The sequence below is a fragment of the Erithacus rubecula genome (assembly GCF_903797595.1).
Source record: "Erithacus rubecula genome assembly, contig: scaffold_978_arrow_ctg1, whole genome shotgun sequence".
NCBI lineage: Eukaryota > Metazoa > Chordata > Aves > Passeriformes > Muscicapidae > Erithacus > Erithacus rubecula.
The window spans coordinates 18,255-31,668 of record NW_027635353.1 but is presented as its reverse complement, the minus strand read 5'-3'; the positions used below and the strand labels follow the sequence as shown (position 1 = coordinate 31,668).

General features: G+C 41.3%; 1 protein-coding gene across 2 annotated transcripts; it reads left to right on the top strand.

Annotated features, from left to right (window-relative positions):
• The first annotated feature begins 396 nt into the window (after nt 1-396).
• Nucleotides 397-12,562, top strand: LOC306816916 (ankyrin repeat domain-containing protein 26-like). Of its 2 annotated transcripts, XM_079333370.1 has the most exons (9): nt 397-530; nt 1,673-1,807; nt 2,723-2,835; nt 3,250-3,391; nt 4,288-4,569; nt 5,263-5,495; nt 6,099-6,345; nt 10,675-10,720; nt 11,775-12,562. In XM_079333370.1, the coding sequence occupies exons 1-9, from the start codon at nt 483-485 to the stop codon at nt 11,894-11,896; spliced, it is 1,368 nt and encodes a 455-aa protein (XP_079189496.1). In that variant the 5' UTR covers nt 397-482; the 3' UTR covers nt 11,897-12,562. The 2 variants fall into 2 exon arrangements, with proteins under 2 accessions (XP_079189496.1, XP_079189497.1); XM_079333371.1 differs by lacking the exons at nt 2,723-2,835; nt 3,250-3,391.
• Nucleotides 12,563-13,414: the final 852 nt, after the last annotated feature.

The window sequence follows — 13,414 nt, the reverse complement described above, 5'->3', positions numbered from 1 at the left end:
CTGTGGCCTGAATTAAGAGATTTTTTTTATTGTTGTTTTTTATATTGTAGCCAGTGAACTAGGGTTCTTGTTATGACCATACTTGTCAATTACAGCTGAAGGTATTTATAACATCACTGCATGTGATAGTCAAATTTTGTGATGTACTTATACTCTCAAGAGAAGTGGGAAGGCAGTCACAAATCCTTCCACTTTGATAACAGGGCATGATTTTCAAGTTGCCATGTGGTCTTTTCTCTCCTTCTCTTCCCCCCAAGTGCACCAAATGACAGAGATGATGATTGCTAACAATTTTACAGTGGCATCAGACTAAAGCTGTTTTGATCATTGTTGCTGGGTGTAAATAGTGTAGGAATAAAGTGGTAAAGAGGTTGTGTAATACTTTTGTCAGTGAGGTGTAACTTCAGTCTAGGAAGTCATAGTATGCCTTCTTGATTCTTGAAATGCTTCTATAGGTTCATAACCGCCTGGAAGACTTGATAATGAACTTACAGACAGCACAGGCAGCTGCAGAAGACCACCACAAGCAGGTACATTACAGGCTTCTGTAAATGACTGTTTTAGTCTTTGAATTTTTTGTGTGTAGGTAATTGATGGAAAGATCATATGGGCTGTCTAAGCACACAGCACTTAAATGCCCATCTGGTTTTAGGGCAAGGTACCCTCAAGTGAAAAGGTTGTAAATTTTCTCATTTTCCTACTGCTGTGTTTCGTATGTGTTGTGGTGTGCAAGACAGTTTGTTCATCAGTTTGATTCATCTGATGAATTCTCTTCCCCATCCCACCTGCAGGGAGTGAGCAGGTGGCTGCGTAGTGCTTAGCTGCCTACCAGCCATAGCAGATGACTCAGTGGGTGTTGTGGGCAGCTTGGAGATCTGTGGATGAAGGCTGAGAGAGGAGACTGGGCTTGACAGACCCATATTAGCTTTTCAGTTTTGTCAGAGCTTGTCTTGAGGCCATATGAGGTTTTGTCATGAGAGCCAGTGTTTTACTTCCTCTGTAAGGACTTGAGAAACTCATACCCCCTAAGGATTTTTTTTATCTGAGACTGTGCTAAGTGTTTTGTCACTTTCTGTAGCCAGTAAACATCTTTTTGTTTTTTCCTTTTTTCTTTTGTAATTTTCTTTTTTTTTTTTCTTAAAAAATGCCACAAAATGCAACTAGTCAACTTCCAGTCTTTATACTTGAATTGAATCAGCAAGTTCTGTTCAACTCAAATGCATCTATTAGGCAAATCTTTGTCCCTTCAGGTAGAACCATCAATATCATTGTCAATTTCAAAACATTTTCTTGCTCTCAGGAGATGTAGAGCTGTTACAGAAGCCACGAGGGTAGGGTATATTCTGTGGTGGGCACTAGAAATGAATACATGAGAAAGTACATCATGAACTCTGGAGAACCTTTGGAAGAAAGCTGCAGGGCGATTTTGTGTGTGTGTTTGTTATTCCCCAAACTTTATCCTCATCTCACCACCCTTGTAGCGTTCATTCTTTTTGCAATCTTCAATTTCTCTTCTTGGTTGTGTTTCCCAAGCTGTGTATTACATTCCACATTACCATTAACGATAGACGTTGAATGGGGAGAGGAGAGAGTTTCCATTTAAGTTACAGCTGTCTGTTGCAGTATTTTTTTATGGTCACCTTAGTTTCTTCTGCCATTGTTGCTTTTACAGGTGCAAAAGCAGAGTATGCTGGCTCTGACATCAAAGGACTTGCAGAGCATGTGGGAAGAGCAGTTTAAGTCAAGATCCAACCTCGAAGAGCGTGTTGCTCAACTTGACAGGGAAAAGGCAGATCTCTTTGAACAGGTAAATCCAGAAAATTCTCCTAAGCCAGTACCTGAGAGAACTACATTAACCTTTTGTCTGAGTTCTTACATAAAGAGCATTTTTTTATTATCCCTGCCATTCAGGCTCTGGATATGTTGTGATTTGTGGATCATCCAGGAAGCAAATGAAAGCTGTTTGGTTATCTTTTTGTAAGTTCTTGAGTGATTTTCTATGAAAGAGTTTCCAGTATGGTTTCCATCAGTTGAGCACATGAAGCAGGGCTGCAGTTCCCCAGTTCTTTCTTGGATTCCTTCTGGCCATCTGCTGACCTCTTTGTTTTCTGGGCAGGGTTGAAGTATTTAATTTTTCCAGTGCAGTGCATGGAGGAACAGCAGTATGTTTTCTGGGTAGTGGATGCTTTAAAGCCTTGCAGAAAAACATACTGAAAGAATTCTGGGGAAATGAACTAGTGCTTGGGAAACAAGAAATGACCTACAGTTTTGAAGGGGCAGTCTTTCCCTCCTCGTCTGTAGAGGAATAAAGGAAGTACAAAGCAACTAGCACATAAGTAAGTAGCCACAAAGTAGAGATGAAAGGGAATAGTGTATTGAAAAAAATTCCCAAATATCAAATTCCCAAGATCAAATCCTCTTCCTGCTGATCAATAAAAACTTTAGATGTATTTGTATTCTTCCATGATGAGCATACCTACATAATTGTTGCTATGAGTTGAGAGCTCTTGAAAGTAGTCCAGCATCTTTTCCACCTTTGTTTCAGTGGAGGCATCCATTTTTGTTCTTCAGTATTGGCCAGTTTGCTGTGAAACCTAACGTAGACCTTGGCTAACATATGGAGATGGACTGCAGCTTCTCTGTGGAGAATGCTAGAGAACAGAATTGCATGTAGCTCTTGTTCTTCTGTTTTGAGTGTCATGTGTCTTTTCTGTTTTGAAAGTGTGAGAGTGAAAGAAAGAAAGTGAAGAAACTGATAGAGTTAAAACGCCCAGTTGAACTCCGTCTGGACCAAGAAATGAGAAGAAACTTAGAATTGCAGAAAGACTTTAAGAGGTATGCCTTTTTGATGTGGTGAAGAGATATCCCTGAACAGAAGTCCAGTTTTATTGAACTGTAAGAATAGGCATACATATTCTGTAAGCCAACTGGAGTTTCATATTAGTTCCTGCAAGGCATATCTGTGCATGAGCCTATACTTATGAGAGCTGCAAGAGGAATTGTCAACCCAGGTTGCCCTGCAGTTCTCCAGGGGTGGGGAAGGAAGTCTGCAATTCATCTTTTCAGCTGAAATTCAGATGTGTCAGGTGATTTGTGGCACAGGAAGAGCAGGTCTTTTATCAGCAGTTCTAGTACTATCAAGTATGTTAAAGATGAAGAAAACTATGTCTTCACTCCTTACTTGAGAGCATATAGGAAAGATTGCTTATTCCTGTGTTTCATTGTTTTCTAAACTGATCTGTTGTATAGGTTGAAGAGACTTCTCAGTAGAGCTACGAAGAAAATAAGGGTGTATGAGGAGAGAGAAGTGGAGTCCCAGCTTAATTTGAAGGGAGAAATGAAGAGCAGGTATTCTGAAATGGTCACTGAAGTTGATAGATTGAGAACAAAGGTGAGCTCTCTTAATGTGAGGTTTGTTTGGTTGTAGTGTTACTTCTTTTCAAACCTGTGTGAAGCTTTCTCTGCATTTCTTGTCATGTTATGATTTTCTTTCCTTAGCTGTATTTTAGATTTGATTGGTCTCAGTGCTTTTTGTACCATTAGAGAGAAGCAGGTGACTATAACTAATACTGACGTAGTTATCACTGTGGGTAAAGGTGCAATCCTTAAGTGCAAAGCAGCATCTGCAGTGGCACAGGAAGGGCAGACTGTCCTGCAGGGAAAGGGCAAGCCAAGAGTGGCAGCAAGGTTCACACAGCAAGAGAAGCCCTTGAGCCCTGTCTCAGGCATGAGTTCAACCAGAGGCAGTTGGGACTTTCCTTTTCTGAAAAGTTGCTGTGCAGGGTATGATGAGGAGAGGTGATGTAGGAGAAGTGCTGTACCTTACTGCTCACAGGTAGCTGTTTCAGCCCATTGTGGCATGGGGACCCAGAAGTATTGTTGCCAGAGGTGTTTTTGAAGTTGCTCTGGTTGTTCAGTAGTAGCATGTAAACTTCTCCACCCATTACTCAGATTCATTGCTAGGAAGCTGCATTTCACTATTCGAATCGGCTTTAGAAGGCATCATTGTAGAATCAGTTACTGCCTTTGCAGTGACTTTTTTAGTCCAGAAGCTAATAGCATTTTTGCATGAAGAATTGTGAAAAGATTCCTCAGGTTCCCATCATACCACAAATAATGTGAAGGTTGATCTTGTTGGAAAAAAAGAGCCCAGTTACATTTATGTTTCTGATTAAATATACACATGATAAATACAGTCTCCATGGACAATCTCTGTAGTGATTTTAACAGAATTCACTGCTTTTAGATGTCTCTGAGGTTGTTTTTGGGTTTTTTCCCCATGTATAGGTTGCTGAACTTTCCCAGCAGCTGGACATGGAGTCTAAAAAAAGCATGCAGCTAGAAGCACAAAACCGGGATCTGCGAGAAGAGTTGTCTACTCTGCATGGGAACTGTGAAAAACTGGAGAAGAGCAAATCCCAGCTGAAAGAAGAGATGGCAAAACTCCAGCATCACTTGGAGACTAACATGGTGGATCACAGCCAAATAGAACAGTATAAAAGAGAGGTTGATGAACGAGCAGGCCAAGAAATAAGACAAAAACTACAAGAAGTCAATCTCTTTTTGCAAGTGAGTGACTTTGACGTGTCTGTAGGCGCTCTGTAGTCTTTGGTGGTGGCCACCATTTTTAGTGTTTTGCTTTGGGTGCCTGATTCTATGTGTTAGTGCTGTACTTGTATCTGTGCCAAAGGGCAGTGGGAGAAGGGCATATGGTTGGGCAGGAGTGCTCTTACAGGGTTTGATGTGCTAGCAGGTCTCTGAATCAAAAGCTTGCCCAAGGTAGGTTTCCATTTTGCAGTGCTTGGGGCTGTCTACTGGTGTGCTTCTCACTGTTTGTACTTCAAGAGGTTTTGCATCTTCCAGCTGTCAACAGCCAGACCTACAGGTCTGGTTTTGTCCTTGTACAGGGGAGAGTGATCAGAAAGTAAGTGACTGAAGTTGCAGTTTTGGAGATCAGGAGGAGTTGAGGCATCCTGCTAAGGTCTTTGAGGAATCCTGCCCTGTTCTCCATGCCCTGTCCTACAGAGATAGTGTTTTTTCATTAGTAGTTTTGAATAGTAGTAGTGATTTGGGCTTCATCCTGAGTGAAAAGAATTACTTATAGTAGTAGCTCGGGTTTCTGCCTTGATTGCTGATGGTAGTGAGGAGGCACAGCTGCCTCTCTGAGCCAAGCTGGGCCCTCCAACTTGGCTACATACAATTGACAGGTGGGGAGAGTTCTCTTTTTCTTTGTGGTGGTTGAAGGTGCACTGTCTCTTTCAGGCACAGGCTGCCTCCCAGGACAGACTAGAACAAATCAGAGCAAGTCATCATGCTTCCCTCAGAAACCAGCTAAAAGACAGAATTAGAGATCTTGAATGTGAGTTGGACAAGATAAAAAACACTCAAGACAGTACTTTTCCAAAAGAATGTGCACAGGCAGAAGTGGAAAAGTACAAGGAGCTGTACCTGGAGGAAGTGAAAACTAGACGATGCCTAGCAAAGAAACTGGAAAGGTAAGTCTATGCTTTTTTTGGACTGGTAATAAGAAACTCCTTTTTCCTCATGCATATTTCTTGTTAATTCCTCTTCTGCACCTAGCCAGCATTGAAAACATATGATGGTGTGTTTGTGGGAAAAGTACTGTAAGATCCTTCCTGTTCAGCAGGCCTTCATTTCTCTTCAGTGTTTCCGCAGCAGCACAACTGATCATGGCATTAACAGGATACTTTTCAAGTTGATATTGTTTTAACTGGCAGGTTTTTTTGCCTGTCTCTATAATCTCATCCTCTGTACAACAACAACAACAAAAAAGAATTTCATGTCTTTTATTGTTTGAATAAGGGTAGGCTTCTCAGAGAACAGATTTCTGTTCTGTGAAAGAAAAATAGAAATCTTTTTTGGCTTCTGTTTAAGCAGTGGCTCTGAGCTTTGAGCTTCCCTTGGGAAGGGGGGCCAGCCCAGAGTTCTTATACTGGTGCCTTCCAGAAGAAGCTATGTAAACACATGGCTTTCACAGAAGGTTTTGAAGCCCTCATGCTGAGCAGTCCTAAACGTTGGTCAAATTGGGAAAGTGTTCCTACCAAAGGTAACCATTTGTGTGCTTTGGAATGTTTCAGAGCTAACAAGAGACTTGAAGAAGCCAATGCTAAGCTCCTCCGGGAGCGCCATAAAAACAAATCATTAATCACAAGCAGCATTGTCAGTGGAGGTCTGGCTGCAACTCCAGTTCTGTATTCCACTGCACTGGGACATCTTGGCAGCCATTTGGGGCTGAACAGAAGTCTCAGTCTAGGAGAAAGCATCCTCAGCCCAACTGAGAACACATTATCTGCAAGAAACAGGGTTGCAGCCTTTGTGGCCAAGGTAAGCATTTTGAAATACCATTCTTGATTGCTGCTGGAGAGTGGCAGTATGCAAGGTTCTCCCTCTTAGCATGAAGTTAAAATCCATTTATTGGTCCATATTGTCTAATAGGCCAAAGCAACTCCTAATCCTTAAAACAGTGCACAGCTGTACAATGTTTTGGTCATCAGGGTTGTAAAAATTTTTAAAAGGGTCAAAGGCCATAAGGTATTTAAGTCAAAGCAGTAAAGTGTGTCATGACATTCTTTTACAAGAGAAACTGACAAGGAGTACTGTGGCATAGGGAGTTCCCAGCTAAGCTCAACATGAAATTCCAATGTATGGTTTTGTTAACTTGTTTAAAATGGCTAACATCATATTCAATGATTAATCAAATCAGACATCTGAGACACTTTTCTTCTTCCTTGATCTTCAGTCCAGCAGTTTCTTCACAGAACTTGCTTTAGTATGTTAATACCAACAAAAGGATGCTTCAAAAATAGGATAAGAATGGGATGGCATAACTTTGCACTTACACTTCAGTGCAGAACACAAAGGAAGGAAAATTCAGGGACCCACTGCGAAAGGGAAAAGAGGAGACCAGGAGGAGTAGGGAGCACAGAACAAGAGAGAAAGGAAGAACGCAGAGATGGCATCAAGATGTTAAGAAAAAGGCAAAAGAGGAAACCATTCCTCTTCTAGGCAAAAGAGCTGCCATAGTTTAAAACAAAAGGCTTCACAGTTGTGCCTTTTTTGGAGAACAGCAAGGAAAACAGACAGCGAAGGGAAGGAAAGTGGAAGTACTCAGTGCTTCTTAAAACTCAATTACAGCCACAGTTTTCAGGTATTACTTTACATTTTCATTTTCCAGAAGACATTGGAACTCCCTGAGAATCTCAAAATTTTGTCAGTATCAAGATAGGCACCTTCAGGGGTTTGCTGCCTTCCCTTAAGTAGGGAAATTTAATTACAGAAGTTAAATATTTCTCCAGGCTATTTCGTGGCTCATTGTTTTATATAGCTGCTAATAAATACAGATGTGAAGTTCAAACTCCTGTATAAGCCTCTTCAGTGTTTTGTGAAAAATGCTTCCAAATCCACTTGTGGAAAACATCTGAGCTGATTCTAAGACAAGTCTATATTAGATCTAAGAATGGTAGTACTGTTCCCTCTCAGTGTCCTGACTTCAACAGCACCCATAGAGTTTCTTTCCAGAACATGTGTGTCTCACAACTCTTGAGCATTCTCTCAAGGAAGTTTTTCAACAATTATGTATGACATGTTCCCAGTCTTCAATTACTGATGTCCAGAGGGGATTTGCTTCTTCATTTGGGGGCTTTCTTTTGTACTAACATTTTTCCTTCCTAGTGCAGTTTGTTGGTAGGACCTAGTCCCTTGAAGTTTTCTCTGCTCTTGATCACAACCTGTGGAGACTTTTAGTTTGTTGTCACCAGAGGAGCTGAGGATAATTCACTCTCATAGTATATACAGTGTGTCTTCTTAGGATTCCCTTTGAACTCTAATAATGTATCAAACTCTGAAGTTTTCTTCCTTGAATAAGGATGAGTTAAACAACTGCTATATGCGCAGAAAAATTATTTCTGACTAATTCAACCAGGTACTCTTGAAAGAAAGATGGGACTTTCAGCATGCTAGATTTCTTTAAATCAAAGCAGTAGTCTAGTGTCTAGGACTAAGTTTTCCTGCTGTGAATTTATCCCCCCTTATACTAAATTGAGCTGCTCATTCTATTGTGATAAGTCTTCCTGAAATTACCACTTAGAGAGCAACTGAGACTGACATGGTACCACCTGTAGCCTCAAGTACCTCAATGTTCAGTGTGTTCAGGAAAGTCTTAAAACCTAGTCTTCCCTCTCCAAGTCATAAACAGGAAGTACTGTTAGTGGTCTGTGTACCAGAATTTGAAAGATGGGCTTTAGTGTATAGCCCAAGGCAGGGGATATCTGTCTGCTGCAAGTATTGCAAGAAGATTTTGGGACTCATGCTGCTTGTTATATTTCCAAACTGCCACATTTCAGTCCTAACAGCTGTGCCCAAGGCTGGTGCAAATGAATGTGGGTGTCTTGATGTGGGAAAGAATAGTGAACTCTGCTGGCTGCAAGCAGTGTCAATCAGTGGATTTATGAAACCAGTATCCCTACAGAATGTGAGAAGGAGGATTACAGCTCCCTACACTATCTCTCAACTTCTGTTCCTTTTCTGGTTTCATTTTCCATCTGCTCTCTTGTATTTTAGTGGTCTTTCTAATGTGAGCTTTTTGCCTTGCCTCATGTCCAGGTAGGCCATGTTCTTGTGTCTCACTGAAGACCTTTGAACTTAAGGCTCTTTTTCTTTCTTCTTCAGCTTCTTAATCAAAATTCTTCTCTCTCTTCCCTGCAGCCAGAGATGTGACAAGGTTTGTAACGTGTACTGTTTAACCTTGAGTGCTACTGGACATGTTTTGTCTTTTTATGCTGCTAGGATTTGATTCAAACGTACTGATGCATTCCCATTGGCCTAAAGCTGGGAATGCTTTGGAGTTGCTGGTTTCTCTCAGTGAAAGAGTGACTTGCTGCTGAGTAGTTCTGTGCTTTATGTCTTTGTGAAGTTATGGCTTCTGTAGTAGCTCAGCTTCTGTAAGATGCCACCATAGGTATGGATTTCATCTCTTCTCATGGAACTTAATTAACTAGAGAAGTCTCTTTACTACCCTTGCCTGTTCTGACAGTCAGAAAGTTCTGGGTAGCAACAGTGGTTGTGTGTGCAGTAGCAGTACTGCTCTGAAGTTCAGTTCCTAGACCCTGAGTATCATCTCATGGAGACTGAGAGGATCCAGCTCACTTGCTGCACAAGAAGCTCCGTGGATAAGTAGTAAGTCAACATCACTTCCTGGAACAGAACTCCTGAGATGGTAACTGCTGCAAGTAACCCAGTATGTTACTGCCTGAAGAGCTAAGCAGTGAGAGGACCTGCTCAGGACACAGACACCAGCTTGAGGAACAGTGGAATTCACTAGAATTCTGCAAGGATATGCTAAGCTCACCAAAGCATATAATCATTAGTAATGAATTACACAGGACAAGCTAAGCAATGCACTTCATGATTACTACAAAAGAATGCCTGTAGTGATAAAGAAAGATACATCACCACTTGCTCCAATACTTGACCATCATCCCAGTCTGAGACACCTCAGCTCTGGGGGGAAGGTGTCACAGGGAAGGACTGGAGAACCAGGGTTCTGGGAATTCCTGTGTGCATCCACCTTGCAGGCCACCAGGCTCTCCCAACTGCTGTGGCAGTAGCCCAACTTTTATACCGTTAACCAAACAAGCTGGCATAATGTGTCATTTCATCCTCCTTGGCCTTCTCCCAGAGCCTGGCTCAAGGAGAAACCAAGGGATTGTCTTTGCTCCTATACCCCTGGTTAGGCCAGATGTGGCCTCATCCAGTTTCTAGATTTGGAAAGGCAAACACATGTTCTGTCAGTAAATGCACACATAACAATGATTTGTTCAGGAGCAAATACACATAGGTAACATTTGGTTGGAAGCTTCATCTGTAGGTCAGCATTGGCTCCGGTACTTCAGGCCTTGGTACTTCAGGCCTTCTCCAGAGGGGGCAGGAGACAGTGGAGACTATCAGAGTCCCAAAGGTGTCTTTTCATTCCTTTTCAGAGAAATCCATGTGTTGGCTTTATTTCCACCTATTTCTCTTTCCTCAGGTGGGGATGAGAATCACAAAGAGGTTACTGGAATAAATAAGAGGCAAATAAGACCTTTTTCTTCTCTTGATTCATCAGCACACGTTGCAGAGGGCCCTTTGGACTTTCTGGTTATTGTGAAAGCTTCATAAATCAGGGAAAGTGCTTTCTTGCAACTACTGCAGCTTTGCTTAGGATTAGTGCTGCTTTAGGCCATGTTTTGGTCTAGGCCTTAGATTTCCTGCTTCCATCCACTACCCATGTCTCATGTTCTAGGGGAATCCCTTTCCCCAGGATTTTACTGCTGCTTGTCCATGCTTGAAAAATACTTGAAGCTTGGGGGGGTTATTCTTTTGGCACCACTGAGAAGAGTTTGGCTCCATCTCTGTTACTCCACCCTTCTGGTAGTTAATACACACACACAGGGTGGCCTGAGCTTTGTCTAAGAAACAGGCACAGCTCTCTCAGCCTCTCCACACAGCTCACGTGGTCCAAGACCTTTGGCATCTTCTTGCCCATCACAGGCCATCATCTCCATTTGTCATGATACTTTTAGGTTTTATCACGTTGTCTCTGGGGTGTAAGAATGTTTTAGCAGTTACATTTGAGTCATATTATGTCTTAACTGTATATTTTTTGTGTAATTCTAGGTACGTCAGGAGCTGGATGAAAAAATCTCTAAGGAACTGAAAGAAGGTAAGGTGTCATTACATTAGGAGTGTTTTTAAGGAAAAAAGTGATTGTTTCTATGTCTTGACAGCTTTCAGGCCATTATTTTCAACTTCCTCTGCTAAGCATAGTTTTTTTTTCTGTTATTTGAAATTGAATTTGAATTTGAAAAATTCCTGCCTCCCAAAATACTGCATAGAATGTTATGCACTTGCCTGGAAAAAAACAAAAAAAAATAATTCATCCACTGGCTCAAACAGAAACACTTGGTTGAAGATGAAGTTCCCTTCTCTAGAGTTAATTTCCAGCAAAAACATCAAAGAAGCCCCCAGATTTTTATAGATCTTTATAGACTTCAGCCATCCCTTCCTTCCCTGTACATGGATTGCATTCAGTACTGAACCCTACCATACATGTTCTCTGCTGTTAGATCTTGATTTTTCTTGCTATGATTCACGGCTTGTCTTTGTAGCCAGGTGTTGGCAGTCTTGTTTTGAATAAGAAGCACTTGATCAGGGACAAAAGACAACATTCCTTCAGGAAGAGATTGTTCAGTAGTGTTTAGGCAAGCACAAGTTCAATGCTTGTAACATGGGGCATAAAACACACTCTAGAATTTGAGGCCAGGCATCCAAAGAGGAAATCCACCTGCTTCAGGATAGCTGGTCCTCCAGAGTCATTGCTTGGCAGGGACTGCAGCTGTGTAGCTGTAGTGCTCCCATAAAGCACAGCTTTGAATGTTTAAGGAAAGCAAAGACTTGAGGCTGAAGAGCTCTGCAGGAGCTATGCTAACAAGCACTGTTAAGGGCCACTGGAGTCCTGTGGAGTCCCAGATGTTCACTGTGTAGCCTCCACAACATCTGTCATTAGCTTTACAAATGCTGTTGACTGATAAGCAAATGTGCACAAAATGCATTTCTTCCTTTTTGCCCAGCTCTTCCCTTGTTAGGCGTGCTTGGAAATTTTGAAGTCTCATCCAGTTTGCAGACTTTTGTGCCATGTAAAATGTTCTTTTAGTACCTTAATTTGCCCCATCTGCTGTAAAAGAAACATAAGGAATGTTGTCTCTTTTTCCCACCAGCCACTGCTGAACTTAAAACTGGATGTGCTGGATCTTCAAAAAACCTTCATGTGGACCAGGATCCCCTTTGCAGAGCAATAGAGGAGTACCGTGATGTTTTAACCAAAAATTACATGATTTGAATGAAATGCTGTAGAAAGACTCTGGACGTTCATTGCTTTTATAGAGCATCTGTGGTTTTCCTTCTCCCCGCTTCAGGTGTGAAAGATTGTTTATTTTATTCTGTATATAAACTCTAAGTCTGTTAAATGGATGTCAAGCACAGTGCACTCATCTGTTGGGTTTTTTCTGCATAGCTAACTTCTTTTGCACTCACATTAAGAACCACATTCATTTTTTCTGAACAAGAGATTGACTGATCTGGTTTCTTGAGCTTGACAAAACTGTCAGACGTGTTTCCTCTTACAGTAGCTGCATTATGTTGTTCCACTCATGTCTGTGTTTTTACAAAAGCATTACTTTTGTTCTGTTTAGTCCTTTCACTCAATATGTTTGTAATTTCTCCAGTGTTACTTAAATGCTTAGGACATCCTTTGTGCTTTGAGCCCAGTGCTTCAGTCCTGATGCAGTGACTAATTTCTGCTAATTAACTTATAGTGTTGTTCAAGCTGGTGAAAAGGGCACTTTACGTTTTTGTCACTTTATGCAACATAGGTTTAAAATTACTGAGTGTGTAGTAGTGCCAAGACTTGTTTTATGGTCTTTCTGATATTTTTATTTTGTATCACAGAATGAGTGAGGTTGGAAGGGACCTCTGAAGGCTATTTCCCCTAGCCCTCCTGCTCCAGGACCACACTTAATTAGTTTCCCAGATCTGTATTGGTTTTTGAATTACTTAAAAATGGAAACTCCAAAGCCTCCATGGGCAACCTGGCCTCATGATCAGTCACTGTCAGAATACACTTGAGTATAATGAGGGATATTCAAACCCAGTACCTCTATGGTATTGGTGTTGATTTCTGTATTAAAAATTGCTACAGCTTCAGACTTTTGCAGCTTTTGCTTAAACACTCGTGGTACACCTGAAAACACTTCAAGTGGGAGGGGGAAAAAGGGAACATAATATTATCAATTTACCTCAGTACTCTCCAGAACTTGTGTGATTGGATACCCAATCTTTTGGTTGCTGCTAGCAGCTGAGAATGGTGTCTGTAGCCCAGGTGTGGTGAAAAATAGATAGCAACCATATAAGTAGTTTTACTTATTTCGGGGAGTTACCAGTTTTTAATTAAGATGAGAGTTGTAATTTCCCATCTGCAAAAGTCACCAGCAGAATATAGAACAAAGTCCCAGTTTTGGAAAAGTAAGAATGATTGCATTGAGATGAATCAAGACTGAAAGAATTTTAGAGTTTTGCCCACTATTTCAAGGACTTGAGTTGACAGATAATGAGAAAAGCATTAAATGCTGCTGTGACACTTCCTTTATATATTAATACATTTTTGTGAAGCTAATACACTATATTTACTTGAACTTGATATTTAATAAACTTTGCAATCTAGAACATGGCTTTGTTTTATTGTTCCCTTTCTTGGCATGGCTTCCACCCTGTCCCTGCTCCTAGAACTCTCTAGGGCTCTCCTGTGCTCACAGATGCACCTTGCCTGTTCCCCTGTTGTTGGCCTGTTACAGATTAATGA

Excerpts from the sequence above, each read along its gene's own strand:
- LOC306816916 (XM_079333370.1), top strand. The coding sequence starts at position 483 with ATGAACTTACAGACAGCACAGGCAGCTGCAGAAGACCACCACAAGCAG. Across the intron at positions 4,570-5,262 it reads AAGTCAATCTCTTTTTGCAA|GCACAGGCTGCCTCCCAGGA; the intron begins GTGAGTGACTTT and ends TGTCTCTTTCAG. Across the intron at positions 6,346-10,674 it reads TTGCAGCCTTTGTGGCCAAG|GTACGTCAGGAGCTGGATGA; the intron begins GTAAGCATTTTG and ends GTGTAATTCTAG.